This window comes from Taudactylus pleione, unplaced genomic scaffold (genome assembly GCF_031769625.1).
Source record: "Taudactylus pleione unplaced genomic scaffold, aTauple2 ptg000040l, whole genome shotgun sequence".
Classification (NCBI taxonomy): Eukaryota; Metazoa; Chordata; class Amphibia; order Anura; family Myobatrachidae; genus Taudactylus; species Taudactylus pleione.
The window spans coordinates 1,187,857-1,208,660 of record NW_028284442.1 but is presented as its reverse complement, the minus strand read 5'-3'; the positions used below and the strand labels follow the sequence as shown (position 1 = coordinate 1,208,660).

The 20,804-nt window shown below is 42.3% G+C and overlaps 1 protein-coding gene across 1 annotated transcript in view; it reads left to right on the top strand.

Annotated features, from left to right (window-relative positions):
• The window catches only part of ALDH1L2 (aldehyde dehydrogenase 1 family member L2), a 97,361-nt gene that overhangs the window by 69,794 nt on the left and 6,763 nt on the right, over positions 1–20,804 (top strand). Inside the window, exons 18-22 of the mRNA XM_088454348.1 lie at positions 797–896; positions 2,002–2,100; positions 5,432–5,597; positions 9,253–9,358; positions 13,428–13,627. Of these exons, the coding sequence (XP_088310474.1) occupies positions 797–896; positions 2,002–2,100; positions 5,432–5,597; positions 9,253–9,358; positions 13,428–13,627 (671 nt within the window). The remainder of the gene's footprint in view (positions 1–796; positions 897–2,001; positions 2,101–5,431; positions 5,598–9,252; positions 9,359–13,427; positions 13,628–20,804) is intronic.

The window sequence follows — 20,804 nt, the reverse complement described above, 5'->3', positions numbered from 1 at the left end:
GACATGCCTTCCTAATCCTCCTACTCTGTCACCAAAAACATTTCTATACTCTAGTCTAGGGTATCCATTTTGTGCTGGTTTAATTAACATTATATCATCATATCTATGTGTGCTATGTCACCCATGATTTTCTGCGGTGTATCCATTGTAAAAACAAATTTGGGAGAGTGTTGTAGTTTGAGAGAAGGAGCATGTCTCTCTGTGGATGGTTTAAGTGAAGGAGTGGATGGAGCTGCTGACTTTGTCTAGCTTACAGGTCATGGTAGGGAGGGACTAGAGTTGTTTCAAAGCATGCTTAGTACTTTTGCTGAAACTGTCTGCAGCTATTTTTGTAGGTTGGGTGGCAATGGGGGACAAGACATGTCGGTCCGATTCATTAAGCTCCGCCCTTCACTGTAAATTGCTGCGATTCGATCAGATTTAAATAGGGGGCGGAGCCAAATGACTAAATTCTTGAAGAACCTCTTCATTAAGCCCCGGCCCTTATACGGGAACCCACGATCGCTGCAGAAATTGTTCATTCTTCCCACTTCACTGGGGGTTTCGGGGGGTTACCCGAAAAATCAGGAGTCTCCTGCGACTTCCGGGAGAGTAGGTATGTATGGTTACAGCTGAATTGGAAGAGGGAATGTAATATGGGAGGGGTAGCATTTCCCACTCTCCTTCGCTGAAATAATCCCAAACTTGTGGTTTTTGCATGTTACAAACTGTTGATTCTCAATTAAATGTAACTTATAATTTCGGTTTATTCCTTTAATGTTGTATCATGTATTTGCTGTTACCTTTTTTTTCACAGCTGTGCTCTCAGCAACTTAAAGAAGGTTTCACTAGAACTCGGTGGAAAATCTCCTCTTATCATCTTCAGTGACTGTGATCTTGACAAGGCTGTAAGAATGGTGAGAGCATTCCAAGATATACTGTAGTCTCAGGGAATCTATACTGGTACTGCATGTATTTACCACTGGGAAGAAAATAAATCAGGTCTTTCTAAATGGCTGTTTTGTGTTAGACAAAAATGTACAAGAGGACAGTGCAGACTATAAATGCTGCTATATTCATTCACTGGAGAACAAGCACAAACTGGTCACACATTAGGTGCAATATACCTGCTGTAAATATGTATATTATAGCACCCCTCATTGAAACGAGAGTGTCCTCAGCTTTGCAGGTGCCATGATGGGGGAGATAGAGGACTTGCGGTCCCCTCACCATCTTCTGCTTTGCCATATATTTACTTTTCTGTTTTGAAGTGATGTCATGCGCATTTTGTGCCCTTCTCTTCGCAGTTTTAATGTATATGCGAAAAACAACCAGTATCATTCACATGTGCAAAATAAGGCAACAATACCAAAACCCTTGCATTGCATCATGGGTTGTACAGGTGCAGATTTACACAGCTTGGGCCCGATTCAGAGGTGCAAACAGTGTCATTGTCGCACGCAAGTGTCCAATGTTTTCATTCTGCGCATACATCCGAGTCGCACTGCTCATGTATCCCGATGGTTACCGTTCTAAGGTCAGAATGAATTTGGATGCAGAGAGAGGCAATTTCTATGGGTATTTCTGGGTGGTCACAGTCAGCGTCTGCATCTTAAGACACACTTGCACTGACGCAGACGGCCATGTTCAGATGGATAATCTGCGCCTCCATAGGGCTGGTGCAATGTTCGATGGTGTGAGCGCTGCTTCCGATGGTACATGTTAATATGCACAGCTGCGGATCAGCGCTGCAGCTGTTGAATGTCTGTACGAATCTCATCAGCTGCAGTATTAGCATAAAAACGCAGTCGTGCTGCTGCGATAGCGTGCGCCTATGAGCCTGGCCCTTTTATCTGGATTTGCTCCTGACTCTAAATGATGCCTTAGGTGTCTTTTCTCATATAAAAAGAAATGTCATAAAATAGACAGTAAGAAGATACAATAATAATAAAACTAAATACAGTATACACTGTTTAGTCCTATGAGCTCAGTACCACTCTCCATCATTCTTATTGTGTACAGGGTATGGGAGCAGTGTTTTTTAACAAAGGTGAAAACTGCATTGCGGCCGGGAGACTATTTGTTGAAGAATCCATACATGATGAATATGTCAAAAATGTGGTAAGTAGTCTGCATTGGTAATTCTGTGTGTGAAGTCTATGTAATTGAGGAATGTTTAGCTTCTCATAGTGTCTGTCCTCTTTTTGGTAAAACATGTGAAGTAGATAGAAGGGATCCTATATAGTCTCTTGTAAATTAGATATACAGTATGGGCAGAAATGAAGCTCTCCTGTCCATTATATGTGCTTCTTCAGATCTTTTTACAATATACATCATTTTAATCTCACCATATTTCTAAATGCTAAATTGTATATCAAATAGGCACCAAACTAATGTGAAATAGACACCAAATACGGAGATCATACAGAAAAAGCTACAGAAACGTAATAAGTTAATCTTTAGAAAAACTAAGCTTCAAATGAAACCAGAAGTACTTCATTTAGAAACATCTTTCTTGTTTTTTATATTATATTTTTGCTATTTTATTTATTTTTTCCCTTTATTGAAGCATGTATGGTAGCAATAGGTATACAAAGTACAAGTAGAAGTAGATCAAGTAAATCAGATAAACATAGTTAAATAGCAAGGTAAAGCCTCAGAGTCGATAACATAGAACCGGATCTAAAAGCTGTACTAATAAGAAATACAATATCACCAATTTCCTTCCAACAAGGTAGTAGGAAACCCATGATTGGTAAGTCAGGGGCACCATAGGAAAATTAAAACACAAGGAAACCGTAATAGGAACACAGAGGAGGATTAACAGTGCAGGAGTAACCAAAACAATAGCAGAGGGGAAGTATAGCAGAGAAGTAGCTTGTGAAATGCAGCGAGCAGTTGATGGCAATAGTCAGGCAATAACGGAACAGATTCTCAACAGTGGCAGAAACACCCACAATCTTACTGGCTATTTGCGTGAATGTTACATAGAGACCTGTAAAGATAAATAGTGTGTGTACTGCACTGAAGGGGAATACAGGGGGAGCAAAAAAAATCTCCTTGGGTATAGGAGACTCCTATTACAGACAAATCAATTTGTAATATGCACACTATACTGTACTTGTAAAAAACCAAATTAGAAAAAAGTATATTTGTTGAAATGTTTGCAGCAGTATAACAGAAAAAAGTTGTTAAGACTATATACTTATATACCAAAAATAAAACAAAATACAAAGAGGGTCTCCCTATATTTAATCTGCAACACATCTCTCAGTACCTCTGTTTCATCAGGCCTGTACAATGGGCATGTAGACATCATGTACAAGCACTGAACCAAGCAAAGTCACGGGAAGACGTCAGACAGTCAGACTTTTTATTTAGTAACTCTGCTGCCAATGGCCTGGCATACACTGTAGCCAGTGGCATAACTAGGGTATTTGGTGCACAGGGCAAATTTAAAAATGGAGCCCCCCCATGTGCCGAAAAATGGCCGTGATCACTAATGCAGTGTCCTTTATATAGTGCCCCCAGTAGTAGTCCCCCCTATGCAGTGCCCTTTATATAGTGCCCCTAGCAGTAGTCCCCCCCATATACAGTGCCCCCAGTAGTGATCCCCCTATCCAGTGCCCTTATACAGTGCCCCCTGTAGTGGTCCTCCCTATTTAGTGCCCCCAGTAGTGGTCCCCTAGTAGTAAGCCCCTTATAAAGTGTCCCCAGTAGTAGTTTCCCTTGTGCCCCTAGTAGTGAGTCCCTTATATAGTGCCCCCGGTAGTAGTTCCCCCACCCCCCCAGTAGTAGTCCCCAGTAGAAGTTCCCCCTCGCGATGCAGTGCCCCCAGTAGTAGCCGCCCCCCACCCCATTTGTAGTCCCCAGTAGTGCCCCACCCCCAGTAGAGGTCACCCCCAGTAATGGTGCCCCCAGTAGTAGCCCCCCCCGTAGTGCAGACACACAAGTACAAAAATAATACACTTACGTGAATCCACGCTCCCGCCGCTGCTGCACGTCAGTCCTCCCGGGCTGGCATACTCTGCATTATGGGAGAGACTCCCATTACCCATTGCAGGAGCTGGAAGGCGGAGCTCATGAGTGAGCTCCAGCCCGGCTCTTGCAGTGGGCGCTGCAGCAGTCAATGATAGTCTGTCTGACTCTCATTGGCTGCTGGTTAACACACACATCGCTGCCACTCGGCGGTGATGTGTGTGTGCAGCAGCAGCCAATGAGAGTCTGTCTGACTCTCATTGGCTGCTGGTTAACACACATACCGCGCTGGCGGCGATGTGTGTGTTAAACTGCACAGCCTGAGCCAGCCTCCCACCCTCCTCCTGGCGTTATTGGGTAAGTGCTCAGGGGGAGGGAAGGGGCTCGGCTGTGCAGCACAGAACCGGCTCTGGGCGCAGGGAAGCCTAGCACCAGTCCTGTGTAAATGTGTAGCACTGACCGCACACACTGCGGTTTGCACTACACTGCCTAACTAGGACGGGGCGGACCGTGGCCGGCGGCGCGCTGCCTGTCCTACGGCGCCCAGGGCACGTGCCCCACTCTCCCTGCCCTAGTTACGCCACTGGCTGTAGCGTCAGCCAGAGCCGTAACTAGACTTTTTGATGCCCTGTGCCAGAGAGCGCATTGGCGCACCCCCCCCCCCCCATTTTTTAAATAGGGATATAAGATAGTGCACCTAAAAAACATCCATGGCTTCATGGAGAAGGACCAGGGCAGAGATAGGGGAGGCTAGGAGATGCTCGGGATAAAAGAAGAGGAAGCTACAAGCGAGAATGATAATAAACAGGGAAATTGACAGGCCCAAACAGTGCCCCATGCCCTGCGGTGCCATGGCACAGGTCGCACTACCCTAGTTACAGCCCTGGCGCCAGCCATCAAAAATGTAACCACCATCTGTAAGGCAAAGGGGGGAGCAGCTGAGGGAGTACAGTATGCAGCCTGGGGTCACTCTGGAGTACCCATATTGCGAGGTGTATGTGGGTTGGGAATAACTAATTAGAAACTAGGGATATATAGGAAACAGTAAGAGCAGACTAAAGGTAGGTAAGCGGCTTAGGGTGGAGGTGCAGGTACACAGCACATTCGGCCCCCAGGCAGAGAACACTGGCACTCGCAGCCTGGTTACACTACATGATAGCAAATGTAATGTAACAATGGTTAACCTTTAAAAAGTGCAATTTTAAAATAATTTGTCTATTAATATCTACCTTTTTTTTTTATAAGACCTAAAATAATTTATTGCATTCTATTCCTATTCTATTATTGCTTTCTCATATTAGCAACCTGCTTAGTCCCACTCAATCTGCTAGTAACAGTAACTATCCATTAGTAATTACCAAAATGTCATGCACCTTGCCAATCTCTCTTCTGTATACCAATAATGTCAATGTTTTCCTCTTTCATTTTAAATATTGAATAAAACATACGCCCAAGCTTTATGATTTTTCTCTAGGTGCAAGAAATTAAAAAGATGAAAATTGGTGACCCTCTGGACAGAACCACAGACCATGGACCACAGAACCATAAGGCGCATCTAGACAAACTACTGGAATACTGTGAGACTGGAGTGAAGGAAGGAGCAACGCTGGTGTATGGTGCCAGACAAGTGCCCCGGCCAGGTGAAGCATGGGAATTTCATATGATAATAGTTAACTCTTATTTATTAATCTCCACCGCTGTGGTACTCTGCTAAAGTGATAGAAAGTGTGAATGGAAAACTTGTGTACTATTCCTAATAAATATCTCTATTTATTCAAATAATTTATTCTAATAAGGAATCTGCTCTTCACCTAAATCTAAACGATAAAAATAATCTGAGTGAACAACAGTAAACAAAGCCTTGCACATTTCATGTTATTATAGAACACCACACCAGCTGTCTCATTCTGTATTACTTTAGGTTAAATGACTGCAGAAAATTTCCTGTGTTTTAATGAAGGCAATGGAAGCTGTGTTACCGATGTCATATTTTTACACATATGTAGGAAACCTCTTGGTTGCAGATGATGAGTGGAACTTGTCTGTATATACCTTAAATCTGTGGACTATGGGCCTTATTCGGAGATGGACGTTTCTACACAGCATCTGCATCTTTGTCCCAAAGGCTTTTGTGATTCAATGCTGCATCCAATCATCTGCTTGAACACTGATCATCAGTAACACTCAGGATGGCCGTGTATTTCACTCTTCCAGTGGCTGCATCAAAGGATACAGCCACTGGCCTCTGCATGTGCAGAAAACGGGCCAAGACTCCCCTGTTTTCTGTAATACTGGTTGTTGTCGCCCCTTCCTTGCCTCTAAACAGCCGCAGGGGGAACTGCGTCCATTGTTGCAGACACAGATCTGAACATGCGCTGTACAGATCCTGCGCATGCGCAGATTGACAGACGTCCCAGATGTACGTAAACCATTAGGTTTGCGTACAACTCAGCTCCTGGTGAGGTTAACTCTAATGGCTTTAATTAGTCTCTTGGCAACCTGTCAGGTGTGCAGACCAGGAGTCATCGTGATGGGCTGTGTTCGGAATCTTGATTGCTGCAGTTCAGAGTCCTGCTGATTTCTGGATCTGTTATGAATGGCTATTCAGTCTTCTTATTGATTTCCCTTTGACATTTCTTTGTGAGTTGTTATTAGTCTGATCTTGACAGTCCAGACGTTTACTTGGAAACCTGCTTAATGCTGCTTTGCGGAAGATCTTCCTAGTGTCTCTTACTGTGTAAATCATCTGTGCAATTTGAAAGAGCTATCAGCATTTCTCCACAGTGCAATCAATTTAAGAAGAAAACAACCCAGTATATATCTACAGTTTAATCATCTGTGCTACTGGAAGATCTATCAGCTTTTCTTCACAGTGCAATCAGTTTGGGTTATTCTGAAGATCTGCCCAGCGTCTCTTACTGTGTAAATTAACTGTGCTATTTGGAAGATATATCAGCATTTATTCTCAGTACAATATTAATCTGGGTTATTCTGAAGATCTGGCTAGTGTTTCTCTATAGTTTCATTATTTAGGAGTCTGGAGCCCTGTCAATATTACTCTACAGTGCAATTATCTGCTACCTGCCAGCATTTCTTTACTGTGCAAATTACTTGTGCTTCTTGGAAGATCTGTTCAGCATTTCCTTACTGTGTAAATTACCTATTTTATTTGGAAAAGCTGGTCAGCATTTTTCTACAGTGCAGTTATGTGTGCTATGCAGAAAACCTGTTACCTGTTTGCATTTCTCCATCGTGCAGTGCACTTATCTGTGCTATTCAGAAAACTTGCTAGCATATACTTCAGTGTAATTACCAGAACCATTCTGAAGATTTGGTTACCTGTGTTCTATATATAGTTTAGTATCATCTAGTTATTTCTATTTAGTTGGCATTTACCTAGTGCATTAAGTTTCTGGTGCCACAGTTTAATGGCACATTTAGCTAGTGCTTTTAGTTTCTTATGCCATTTAGTCATGTTAGAAGTGTCCTGTTCCCTTTAAATATGTGTGTCTGTGATCTTGAGTCTGCACTACTTAGAATTTAAGTCAGGCAGCCAAGTACCAGTGAACGATAGTAGTTCCAGTAAAAGGGATTATTATATGTGAAGTACTCAGCAAGGTGGTTCTGCAGGCTCAGAATCATGATAGCTACTTATGACAATCAGTCCCTCTTCTCATCCACAGGAAGGGGAACAATTTAAGAAAAAAACAACCATTAACCTTCTCCACACCGATACTCATAACCAGTGGGGGTCACGGCTATGCCTGGAGCATCTTGCAAGAGAATGACATTGTCGCACTTGTACACGATTAAATCACGCTACAAAAAATACAGACAGTAATTCAGGGAATGGGAGGGGCTTGACTGTAAGTCCCCTATCCCTTTTATCCTGGCACCTGCAAAACTGTGGGCACCCTTGCTGGTAACAGAGTCTTCTCTTTGAAACTAAGTGCCCCCATAGAAGTTAATGTATGGTGATCATTAGCCCCATACATTGCAGAAAAAACGTGGTCTAGGAATGGGGAACATCTACCTATCCTGGCTTGCATTATTTCAGGGACACCCACATTTAAAAGAGGTGAGTCCCATCTTTCAAATGATGTGGACTTCTAGTAGCTATTATATGGAGACCATCAGTCAATATGATTCCAGCTACAGAAAATGTGTCCTATCACCCCCATAATGTAATATGCACACATGGGGGCACCACATTTAAAAAAGGGCAGTGCTATTTTTCCCAACATATTTGAGGGCAACCTTGTTTGAAGGAATAGAGGGGCCTGATTCAGCAAGAAACGTAGTTGCTTATACGCACGCAATTGATCGATTGTTGCGTACTGCGCGTGCGTGAACTAGCAACTGCGATGGGAACTGCAATCACAGCGGCTACACAGAGCCAGAGCTGAGTAATTGACAGGAAGTGCCGTTTGTGGGTGGTGACGGGGGGGTTGTCGGGCGAACGCAGGCGTACCAGTGCGTTTCATCACCGTTGCAGGGGCGTGCATAAATTATCCACTGCATGGCTATAAGCAGCCAAAGCACTTATAGCGTGCGTGGATGTGAGCAATTTCTGAGTAAGGTCAGGGCTTGTGCAAGTGTGCGTATGGGTCCGATGTTACCAATGGTTTCGCTATGTTCCCCTAGTATACAGATGTGAGTAAGGGGAAGTGGGCGTCCTTATGTCAGGATGCAATCGCAATGTGAATGCAAACATTTAAATAGCACCGCTGATTTTAGCAACTGCGGTGCGTGCGTATAAGCAGAATAGCGATCCGTGCTGAATCAGGCCCAGAGTCCCCTCCTTCAAACAATCTGCCACCTTAGTAGTTATTGTCTGGTGATCAGGCAATGACTAAAATAGTACACACACAAATTACATTTTTCACAGAATGAAGGGATCTTCCTCATTTTGTGTCAAATAAAACAGGGTTCCCCTAATTTAATGCAGTAGTTTTCTACTAAATTGAATGCTTTGTTGGATGACAATAGTTTTTCTATGCATTGTGAGATTTTAGCTCAAAAACGGTTTACATTTTTTATTGTTTGCAAATTTTCAATCATTTTCAAGTGCAGATTTTTTTATGAAAAGTTATGCATTAAATCCTGCTTTTTTTGCTGTTTTGAAAAGGTTTAATGCAAAAGCCAGAACCACAAAGTATTTTCTTCGCTGTTTGTAGAAAGCAATACATATACATTTATGTTTAGTTCTCTTTCTTGCAACTTCAATAAGAAGTGACATTTTTGTTGCCAAATGTTTTTTTTTTTTATTAATTTGTTCTCTTTAATATTTTTTAGGATTCTTCATGGAACCAACTGTATTCACAAATGTAGAAGACCATATGTACATGGCACAGGAAGAATCCTTTGGACCAATAATGGTAATCTCCAAGTTCAAAGATGGGTATGTATTTTTATTGATGCATCAGCCCACATTTCAGTAGCGCGACAGAGATGGTTGGCTATGTTTACACCTTACAGAAAGAACTGTTTCATCTTTCTGCTAGTATCAGGTGCTCCTATTTAGCTCATCATCAAATCACACTTTGGGAAACCACATACAGCATGAGTTAAAAAAAAAACACTTACGCTGGCCACACACTAGACCAACTTTCATCCAACCAGCCAACTAGTTGATTGGCTGGAATGAAAATCTGGTAACGTATGGGAGTAACTGATGATCAGCAATTTGCACCTAAATGCCAGAAAACAGATGAAAATGGTCTTTCAGAGAAGTTGGTTAAATGTTGATCTAAACAATTTGTTCAAAGAACAGTTTTGTCCATTTTCCGGCATTTGGGAGCAAATTGCTGATTGTCATTTGCTTTCATACCTTACCAGATTTTCATTCCAACCAATCAACTAGTTGGATGGTTGGATGTAAGTTGGTCTAGTGTGTGGCCAGCTTTACCCACTGCCTGCCACATGAAATTGGCATAGTGGTGGTCTAGTAACTCTGCACTTTTATTTTGAAAACAAATGCAATAGTCTGAGCTATCGCTAGTCGTAGCTGTCAGTGACAGCCATAGGATGCACTTTGATCACAGTGCACAGTATGATTTCTGCTTGATGTGCTTGATCTTTACTCTCTTTTTGATTAATTCACGTGATACCATTTCAGTGATGTCACAGGGGCTTAACCTAGCAAAAGGCAGTCCCTAGGAAGTGCAGGATAGATAGATGTATATCAGTTCTCTTCTGCCTGATAGATAGCTACAACATTGTAAACTGGATCTAATAGAAATTCTCTTAGTTCCCGTTTAAACTGAATCTTTTAGAGCTAGTCAAAGTGGAGACCTTTTAAACAAACTTTTGTTTCCCCAAATTACAAAAATTAGAAATGGTACAAATATAAATATATACAATTATTTACATCCCCATCACTTTTCAAATGTAAAATAAACGGTGTGTGGTAACATTACACATGGGAGTTCTATTTGATTGCATTTTTAGGTAAATTAATGATCTAGCACGAATTGTAAATGTCCCCAAACAGCAAAATTTCCACCAATTTAACAATTTCTTTTACAACACACTACCAACAGATAGTAAGTACCCTCTCTTCCGAGTAAAGCAATATAATATTTAATCTGAGAAACTAAAAAACAAGGGGGATCATAGCCACTGCCACCACCTAGTAGAACCACCAACTGGTAGTTCTCCCAGATATTGTGTTTATGAGCATTCACTGTCCTAAATTTACTTTCAGACTTCAGGCTGTCAGAAGTGTCTATTACAGCTCTAACCATTTTATTATATCTCAATGTACTTCTAAATTAATTTGGAATAGCTCTTTAATATGGGAGCACTATTGGTTCAATTAATATGGGAGCACTATTGGTGTAATTAATATGGGAGCACTGTTGGTGTAATTAATATGGGAGCACTATCGGTGTAATTAACATGGGGGCACTGTTGTCTATGGTGCATTGCCCTGATTTGCATTCACTGTTACCATGGCTGCTTGTTCCATTTGAGTTGTGAAAGATTTCTGGACTGCACAACCTGACTATATTTCTACTTCAGGGTCCATAGGGGGTCCACAGGGTTGACCTTGGGGTATAGGTTGGGAACCAAATCCGGGCACCACGCAGTTAAAGCTTTTAGCTCCCAGGATGCACTTGGGTCCACTCTCCCTACAACCCCACCCCCAGCCAGAGGCACCTCAGTTTAAGTTGTGCCCGGCCGGAGTCGGGTCACCGTTTAGTGCAGTGGGGAGCTGATTAGCAGCCCCATAGCTTTATTTTTTCTAAGTACAGAGTTTTTTTATTTTTACTTTGGACTTTCAGAGCGGCAGCGTCGGACTGTGCATAGGACGTCTAAGCTGCCGCTCCGTCACCCCGCCGGCGCTGAGACGCCAGTACAGATCTGGGGATCTCAGCGGGATAATCATGGCCAAGGTTATGGGCCTACCCACCATATCCAGGTAACCTCTTTCGGGTAGGTCCCTAACATACTAGGGTTCAAATCCAGAGCGCAGGACCCCCGAAACTGGCCCAGCCAAGCCGCCCCAGGGCACCACCATAGTAAGAAAAGTGCAGTGTAAAGAGATAGTTAGGAGCAGCTGCAGCTACATATAAAGAATGAAAATAAAAAAGTGAAGAACATATATATTAAACACACACAGTGAAGGGTTAAAATGTGTTATAAAGGAAAGTGTGTTATAATGCGGTGCCCTGAGACAGATTAACCAATGCAATCCAGATAAGTCCTACAAGTTATATACTGAAGTGCAACTTTGGTTCATTTTTGGGGTGTGGGTCGCCCTGGATTGCATTGGTTAATCTGTCTCAGGGAGAGATTTGTCCGTTTCTGTGCCTGCAATTAGTCTCATCAGGTAGCACCTCCCATCATATATATAGTCAGGTTGTGCAGTCCAGAAATCTTTCCTATATGCTCCATTTAATGTGCTTTATTGCACTTCTGAGGGAAAATAGACGCCCTCATTCTGGATTAGCACCCTTCCTTATTGGTTTAAAAGCATGGAGTTTGGTAATGTATATGCACACTGTATTAGGCACAATTCTAGATAAGTCCTACAAGTTATATATTGAAGTGCAACTTTGGTTCATTTTTGAGGTGTGGGTCCCCCTGGATTGCGTTGGTTAATCTGTCTCAGGGCACCGCATTATAACACACTTTCCTTAATAACACATTTTAACCCTTCACTGTGTTTAATATATATGTACTTCACTTTTTTATTTTCATTCTTTATATGCAGCTGCAGCTGCTCCTAACTATCTCTTTACACTGCACTTTTCTTACTATGGTGGTGCCCTGGGGCAGCTTGGCTGGGCCAGTTTTGGGGGGTCCTGTGCTCTGGATTTGAACCCTAGTATGTTAGGGACCTACCCGAAAGAGGTTACCTGGATATGGTGGGTAGGACCATAACCTTGGCCATGATTATGCTAAAAACCTCTATTGATTGCAAAATTTTATTGCATTTATATATATTATTAATTATTTGGAGTTGTGCACCTGAGATTTGTCTGTTTCTGTGCCTGCATTTTATTTGGGCCTGGCTAGCACTGCTATGTATCGTAAATGCATTCATAATAGCGATCAATTGACGTATCAACCATATTATTTAAAATAGACAACTGGATTAAGCATTGCCATTATTATGGAATCTTAAGTACTGTCAACATACATAAAACACCAGTGTCTAAGTCAAATTAGCTAGAGAAGCTATGTTTATCATTACTTCAGATTCTAAATATCCCATCATTTCCAGGCACTTATGTTGACAGATGAGCTATACGCTACCTAGTTATTTATTTTAAAGAGAGAAGTGATTATGAAAAAAAAATGTCACTCACCACCAAATGTTTATAAAAAGTACATGTATGCTAATTGCAGGAGTGGGAGGTCCTGTGTCTGCCTAGTTATTACCATCATTAGTTAATCACTCTTCAGTAGTTGCTATAGAGACGTGTGTCGATCCTCCTGAATGCCACTGCTCTCAGCTTTCCTTACTGACCTCCTGGAAGTCCATCAGTGCACTCTCCCTGTCACTGTAGGCCTGATTCAGAGGTGGTTACTAATGCAGCCGCGATTGCATCTTTATGCTAATGTGCTGCCATGGACGTCTCTGTATGAATCCCATACACTACCAACGCTAATCTGCTGCTTTGCGTACTAAGACACACCATTGGGCTACTGTCAAACATTCCACCAGCCCTATGGAGGCGCAGAATGTCTGTCTGAACATGGCTGCCGAAATCAGCGCAATTGTGGAAAAAGATGCACTCACTGACCGCGCCACTCTCTCCATTCAAATTAATTCTGGGTCCCCTGGCGGTACCATTGGGACGAATGCGCAGACTAATAAATTGTCTGCTTGCACCCGACATTGACATTGGATCCATCTCTGAATCAGGCCCTGTGGCTAGTGCTCCTTAAACTGCTCAGTATACCATTTGACATGTATCAGGTGTAAATTTGGTTTCAGTTCTCTTGTTTTGCTTACACAGCGATATTGATGGAGTTCTGGCACGAGCCAATAGCACAGAATTTGGGCTAGCGTCTGGAGTTTTTACAAAAGACATAAGTAAGGCCATGTACGTGAGCGAGAAGCTGGAAGCTGGAACCGTATTTATCAACACATACAACAAAACCGATGTTGCAGCACCATTCGGAGGATTCAAACAATCTGGATTTGGCAAGGACTTGGGTAATTATTTCAGTTAATAATCTACAACGGAGGTTCCCAGACGCGGTCCTCAAAGCTCCCCAACAGTTCGGGTTTTAGAGATATCCATGGTTGAGCACAGGTGACTTAATTAGTTCCTCAGTCAATCTGATTTAACAACCTGTGCTCAACCATGGATATCTCTAAAACCTGAACTGTTGGGGAGCCTTGAGGACCGTTTTTGAGATCTACAACATAATTTTACATTGAGGTGACAGGATACAGGGCAATATATCTCTATCTGCAGAATTTAATAGGGAACATTGTTTTTTTTTCTAGAAAAATGTATATATATCCGCGCTCTAATGTTTTTAAGCAGCTCAATTCAATGGTGAATCAGTTACAATGGTGATTACTGAGCGCTATATGTAATGCAGTTATTTTTGTGACACCTGTAAAATAAATAAATTGGTTAAAACAATATATGTTTATAGCTCCTTCTGGAGATTGTGGTGGGTCCCTTTGTGAACTGGACTGGCACCCGCAAAGAATGATGTTGTCTCTCTCTCCCTACCTTACCCATTCCTTGAACCAGCCGCTCCTTCTCCTCCGACCGCTGCGTAGAAATCCTCAGTGTCCGCTCACGGTGGTAGAGGTTGTGGTATAGTCCAGGGATCAGAGAGTCAAAGCCTGGCCTTGGCCTGGCTCTCTGTGCTGCCGTGACGACTAGCCGCGATCGGCCGCTGATGATGACGTCACTCGGGAGTGGGATGGTGCATGCAGTTGACTGTGTAAACAGTTGGTCCAGAGATCATCCAGGGTAGCCACCTGATGCCTGGAGGCATTGATCCCTGGACTATACTACACCTGCTACCACCGCGAGCGGACACTGAGGATTTCTCCGCAGCGGTCGGAGAAGGAGCAGCTGGTTCAAGGAATGGGTAAGGTAGGAAGAGAGAGACAACATCATTTTTTGCAGGTGCAAGTGCCAGTCCAGTTCACAAAGGGACCCACCACAATCTCCAGAATGAGCTATAAACATATATTGTTTTAAGCAATTTATTTATTTTACAGGTGTCACAAAAATAATTGCATTACACATAGCGCTCAGTAATCACCATTGTAATTGTTTTTTTTCTATTTTTATTAGACACGTCAGAAAGCAATAATCAATTATGAGTTGTTGGTAATTCCATATTATTTCAAACATGTATACAGATAAGGGCTGTATTATGTAAATGCTAGGTTTTACAGCATTCATCTTCATAATTTGAATCATCATTCTTAAAATATGACAAATTACATATAAAACTATGTGCTTTTTTCCACACTGTCCTGGACATGAACTGCAGGATCTTTACTTGATCTGAAGTGGCAGGATCAGCCAGTATTTGGATACTTCTATTATACAATTTCTTCTTCTGTAGTAGAAGTAATCTGATGTGTTTAGAAGAAATCGATTTAAGGGGTAAAAGTAACAGTCTGCGAATAGCAGGCACAGACGAAATCCCAGACAGTTTGGCCGATGTTTTAAAGGGGCAATCATATAAAATGCCATATCAAACTGGTTTTACCTTTAGAATGATTGCCTCATTAAAACATGGGACAGGCACGCCACAAACTCTCTGATGCTCACATTGTTCAGGCTATTTCATTTACTCCTAAGTGCGCAACCACTATTCATAGAGCACCGTGTTTCACCTCTCAGGGAGTGTGACCCAGTTTCAAAACTTTATCTGTAAAAGATATTAGTCACTATTTTATAAAAAAAAGTTCTATTTTGGGATCCCTCTAAAAAATTTTTTTTTTTATTGAATCAGAGACATATAGACAAACAATGCAATTCAGCATTAAGTAAAAAAAAAAAACAGATTTGTGGATATAAATTAACAGACAGTTTCAATTTGATATAGTCAAAATATCAGGACATATACGATACAATATATAGATAACATTGTATTGAAAATACAATTATTATAGATAATGTAGATAATATAGGTGAAGGGTGCATCGTGTGGGATACCATTATGGAGCCACTGGAGGATTTTTGTCAAGCAAACGTAAAAGGTACCACGAAGAAGAAGAAAAACATTTAGTAAGAACTTGTTGAGTAGTTATTGGGAGTGTAGAAATATAGCTCTCCCATATTTCAAAAAAATTTCCCACCCTAGATTCTTTGTCCAAAGAAGCCTCCACCCAATCCATTTGGAACAAATAATATAACTATTAAATAGTGAAAAGGGGGGTGTACCTGGCTGATTCCACACCTGTAAAATGGTTTTCTTAGCTGCCACGCTAACCACCAACAGCAGTTTGCGACAACCTTTTGTTATATGTTGATCTTGGGGAAAAATACCCAATACTGCCCATAAGGGATCAAATGGCACAAAATTAACAAAATTATCCATATTATATCTGCGAACTCTCAGCCAAAACATTCTGACCAGGGGCAAGACCACAGACAATGAAAAATATCTGCGTTTTCTTCCCCACGGCGGTGACATGTGTGTGAGGTCAAGGATCCCATCAGGAAGCTATGATGTGGGCTAATATATGTTCTGTGGTAGACATTAAGAAATAATTCTTGATAAGAGCTAGCAGATATAATTCGACAAGAGTCATATAAATTTTTGAGCAGAATATCAGGTGTGAGTTGGGGGAATTGGCGTATCCATAAGGGCAAACCAGTTTGAAGAGTGTTGTAATCTAAGCTATCTCTCAAAAATAAGTAATGGTGGGATATCGCTTTACATGTAGGTGGGGGGACTGATAGTAGTGCATCTAAATTGTTGACCCAATCTTTTTCTGAAAAGTATTTAATGATTTGCTTTATATAATGTTGTACTTGGTAAGAAGCAAAAGGAAAACAAGATAAAAACTCTAATTTTTCTACCGCCCTATGGAACGTGAGAAGATCTCTAAGATCAGAATCCACCAGACATCGTACAGACTGAATACCCCGGGCAGCCCACATTGAAAAAGGGAATGTAGCACTCCCATGCTGAAATTCTGGGTTTCGATGTAGGGAGACAAACAGAGTTTTATGGGCATTCAATCCCTGCTTATGCCTTAGTATGTGCCACATCCTGCGTGTGGTCCATAGAAGAGGGTTAGCTTTTTGATCCAAGGTAACTTCACAGACATGAAGATGTAAAAATGATATTAGATTATAGGGCCTGATTCAGAGCTGAACGCTCTGACCAGAGCGCTCGCTCTGAATCAGGGCCCTCCTCCATGAAAATGGAGCTGCCTCCTGGCCGCTCGTATAGCTGTGGGTGACCACCCACAGCATATGCGAGCGGCCAAAAAGATGGTCGCGATGGTCTTGACCATCGCGACCATCGGACTTGCGACGGAGACCCTGCGGTAGGGTCTCCCTGCCACAAGCCCTGGAGTGATTTTGGCTCTATCAGAGCCAAAATCACTCCCACTGACATCACTAGTGATGTCAGTGGGGCTGGCTTCAGACGGTAGGCGTTCCCATGGGAACGCCTCCGTCTGGCAGGCGCGCCCCCGACACGCCCATCAAAGGGGGCGTGCTGTCAATCAACATCGACAGCACGCCCCCTTTGGTGCGAGACCCGGAGCGATAGAAAGCCCGTCGCTCCCCGGGTCTTGCGCATGCGCAAGAAGGAGCTCCCTCCGTCGTGCGCATGCGCAGTGGGGAACATTGACCCGCTTGCGAGCGTACTGCCGCTCGCGAGCGGGTCTGAATGACCCCCATAATCTGTTAGAAAATGATCTTCCAGAGCTAAATCAGTGTAAATAGATGTGCCATTCAACCAATCTCGTAAGTGGCATAATAAAGCAGAATGGTTATAATGAACGATATTTGGGAAATTAATTCCCCTGTTGGATTTGCATTGTTGGAGCCGAACCAGACCAATTCTACTTCGCTTATTGTTCCAGATAAACCTAACAAATGATGTGTTGAGTTTTTTGGGATTCCTCTAAAATTTACCAAAATTCATCTACCATAGAAAATGGAATTTTTAATTTTAAATATAAAAGCTGTAAATTTGCTCATGAGTTTGAGGCTAAATAAAGGCATCCTATATGAATGCGGCTGTCTGATAGTATTTGCTCTTATACACTAACTACATTTAAGCTGTGTCCCGTGAGTGTTTGTGAGGGTAGTGCAGTGTGTAGTACTGATTGGACTGCTCCTGGCTCTACCAAGAATTGTACAGATGTATTATCAACTCGGACTGTCACTGTTGGTTTTTGGGTCTTAATAGTTACTGCACTACACATATAGGACAAAGGATTGCCGGACCATCAACATTGATGGTCCCAATTTCCCCTCCCATCCCTTGCTGGGAGAGTGCTGTCTGGTTTATTACACTGCACAACAATGAAAATGTTTCCGATGTGAAAATAGTTACTTCTAATTGATTTCAGCATGCAAAGAATGAATATGGCATTTAAAACTCTCAGTTAGCTCTGAGTTCTGAGATAAAGCCCATTTATGACGATGTAGGGGTTTTCCTAGTGAAGTGGGCAGAATGGAGAGAATCTTACCAGCAATCTGCGTTCCGTGCAGAGGGGGCGGGGCCTAATGACCCAATTAAATGAATCAGTTATTTGTACCCTCCCCTATTCACGGGATTACCCACACAAGATAACTGTGGTGCACTGAGTGACAAGCATAGTGAGCAATTCCACCAAGACATGTCAGCAATGATATTAACAAAGATATCGGGGTAGGTGAATCACTACTGTTGGACAGTGACAAGAGATGCCCCAGAAGAGGAGCACAAGCGACAAGCAAAGAGAAAGCACCCCCATGAATAGGGCACTATATTAGATAGTACTTTCATATGCTGTATGTTTGTTTCATTTTGTGTTCTTCTTTGTGATTGATTGAATTAAAACAACTGTTATTTATTTTCTATCAAGAAAATATCAGATTATTTTAAAATAGCTTTTCACTATGACTATATTACTAATGTACATACAGGTTGAGTCTCCCATATCCAAATATTCCGAAATACGTAATATTTTTAGCATGACTGAGATAGTGAAACCTTTGCTTTTTGATGGTTCAATTTACACAAACTTTGTTTAAGGCACAAATTATTAAAAATAAAGTATAAAATGACCTTCAGGCTGTGTGTATAAGATGTATATGAAACATAAATTAATTTCATTTATGTACACAAACTTTGTTTGAACCACAAAATATATTGAAAATATTGTATAAAATTACTTTCAGGCTGTGTGTATAAGGTGTATATTAATCATAAATGAATTCTGTGTTTAGATTTGGGCCCTATTCCTAAGACATTTCAATATGGTATACAAATATTCCAAAATACGGAATATCCCGATGTCCAAAATACCCCTGTTCCCAAGCATTTTGCATACGGGAGTATATAGTATAGTGCAAGTAGTGTAGCTCAAAAAATAGAGCTAGTAAAAACATTCTGAAATCATTTTAGTTTTAAAAAGTATTAATTTGTTGTACAGTGTTATTATTGTGATCCACTGGATGTCCGCCCCTCTTATTCATATTGCATAGTTGATTGCATGCACAGGCTGTGTGTCCCACCCTGCTGGAACAGAAACAGGCTTTTTGTTCCAGCTTACACTGCGGTATGGGTGGAGGAACTAACCACCTAAGTGCAGTGTTTCGGGAAAATCGTTTTTCCTGGCCAGGGTGGCACAAACTTCTTAGATGGGACAGAATCAAACAACAAAAGGTCAACAGTTTTAGATAAATTACGCTAATGCCCTTTAGCCTCTCCATCACACCCTTCAGGTTAGCTTTCTCCCATTCCAATTCAGTGGTGGACACCAGGCAGTGGTGTCCCTCCCTGTGGTGACACCCGGTGCGGATAGAATTGTAGTGCATGGGGCAAAAGGTGCGTGACCTCGAGGGCTGAACCCCCATTTTAGTCACTCCTGGGGTCCCAGAGATGCAGACTGCCTGAGGACCAGTCTGTGTGCAGTGCCGACTGCCTGTGTCAGGAGCCGAGTGCTGCATGTAATGCTACGGTGCAGCAACCGGTTCCTGTTACTGAGGAGTTGTCACTTTGGTGTCAACCCTCAGGGGGTGAAACCTGGGTGCAGCCTGCACCCCCCTTGTGATGCCACTGACACTAACTGCTTTAATTTGGTATTTAAGTCCCTCATAAAGCAAGATACTAGCAGAGGTTTGTGTGTATCATCATTCACCTGTACCATCCCTCAAGTACAGCAGGTACCTCTACTTTAAATATACTCCTGAAAGTGTCTCCTTAGGTTTCTGGGAAATATCAAATAATTTGTCCCATTTTGGCACAGGTAAGTTAATTCTAGCTCCGGTACTAATACAAAAGCTTTTATTAACTGGGTTCCGTCCTCTGGTAAGCAATCATGTATTATTTTTTAAAGTCTCTACTAGTGAAGTCATGTATCTGATGCTTTCTGGATATGTAAGCACATATGGCACTCAAATATTCTCTAGGGTTTGGGAATGATATAGCATTTGCCTGCAAATGTTTTAGTAAAAGGGATGGTACATCCGTATGCACGGTGCAATCTCCTGCCCATCATTATCAATCACAGTGCATGGTTTCCATTTTTCCTAGTGTGAATACCTAATGATATACCGTATATACTCGAGTATAAGTCGACCCGAATATAAGCCGAGGTACCTACTTTTACCACAAAAAACTGGGAAAACTTATTGACTCGAGTATAAGCCTAGGGTGGGAAATGGCAGCAGCTGGTAGTGCCCCCAGCAGTAATTCCCCTTGGTTGTGCCCCCAGTAGTAATCCCTCCTGGTAGTGCCTCCAGTGGTAATCCCCCCTGGTAGTGCCTCCAGTGGTAATCCCCCCTGGTAGTGCCCCCAGTAGTAATCCTCCCTTTCAGTGCTTCCAGTAGTAATCCCCCCCTGGTAGTGCCCCAGTGGTAATCCCCCCTTTTAGTGCCCCCAGTGATAATCCCCCCCTTAGTGCTCCCTGTAGTAATCCCCCCCCTGGTAGTGCCCCCTGTAGTAATCCTCCCCTGGTAGTTCCCACAGTGATAATCCCCCCTTTTAGTGCCCCCTGCAGTAATTGCCCCCAGTAGTGTCCCCCCCCCCCCAGTAGAGAGAGACGTAATAAGAATAATAAAAAAAAATCACTTACCTGAAACTCCCGCTCCTGGTCCCGCCGCTAACAGCTCCTCACGCCACTTTGCATGGGAGAGAAGTCATTACTCATTACGTCTCTCCCATTACCCACTGCGGGAGCC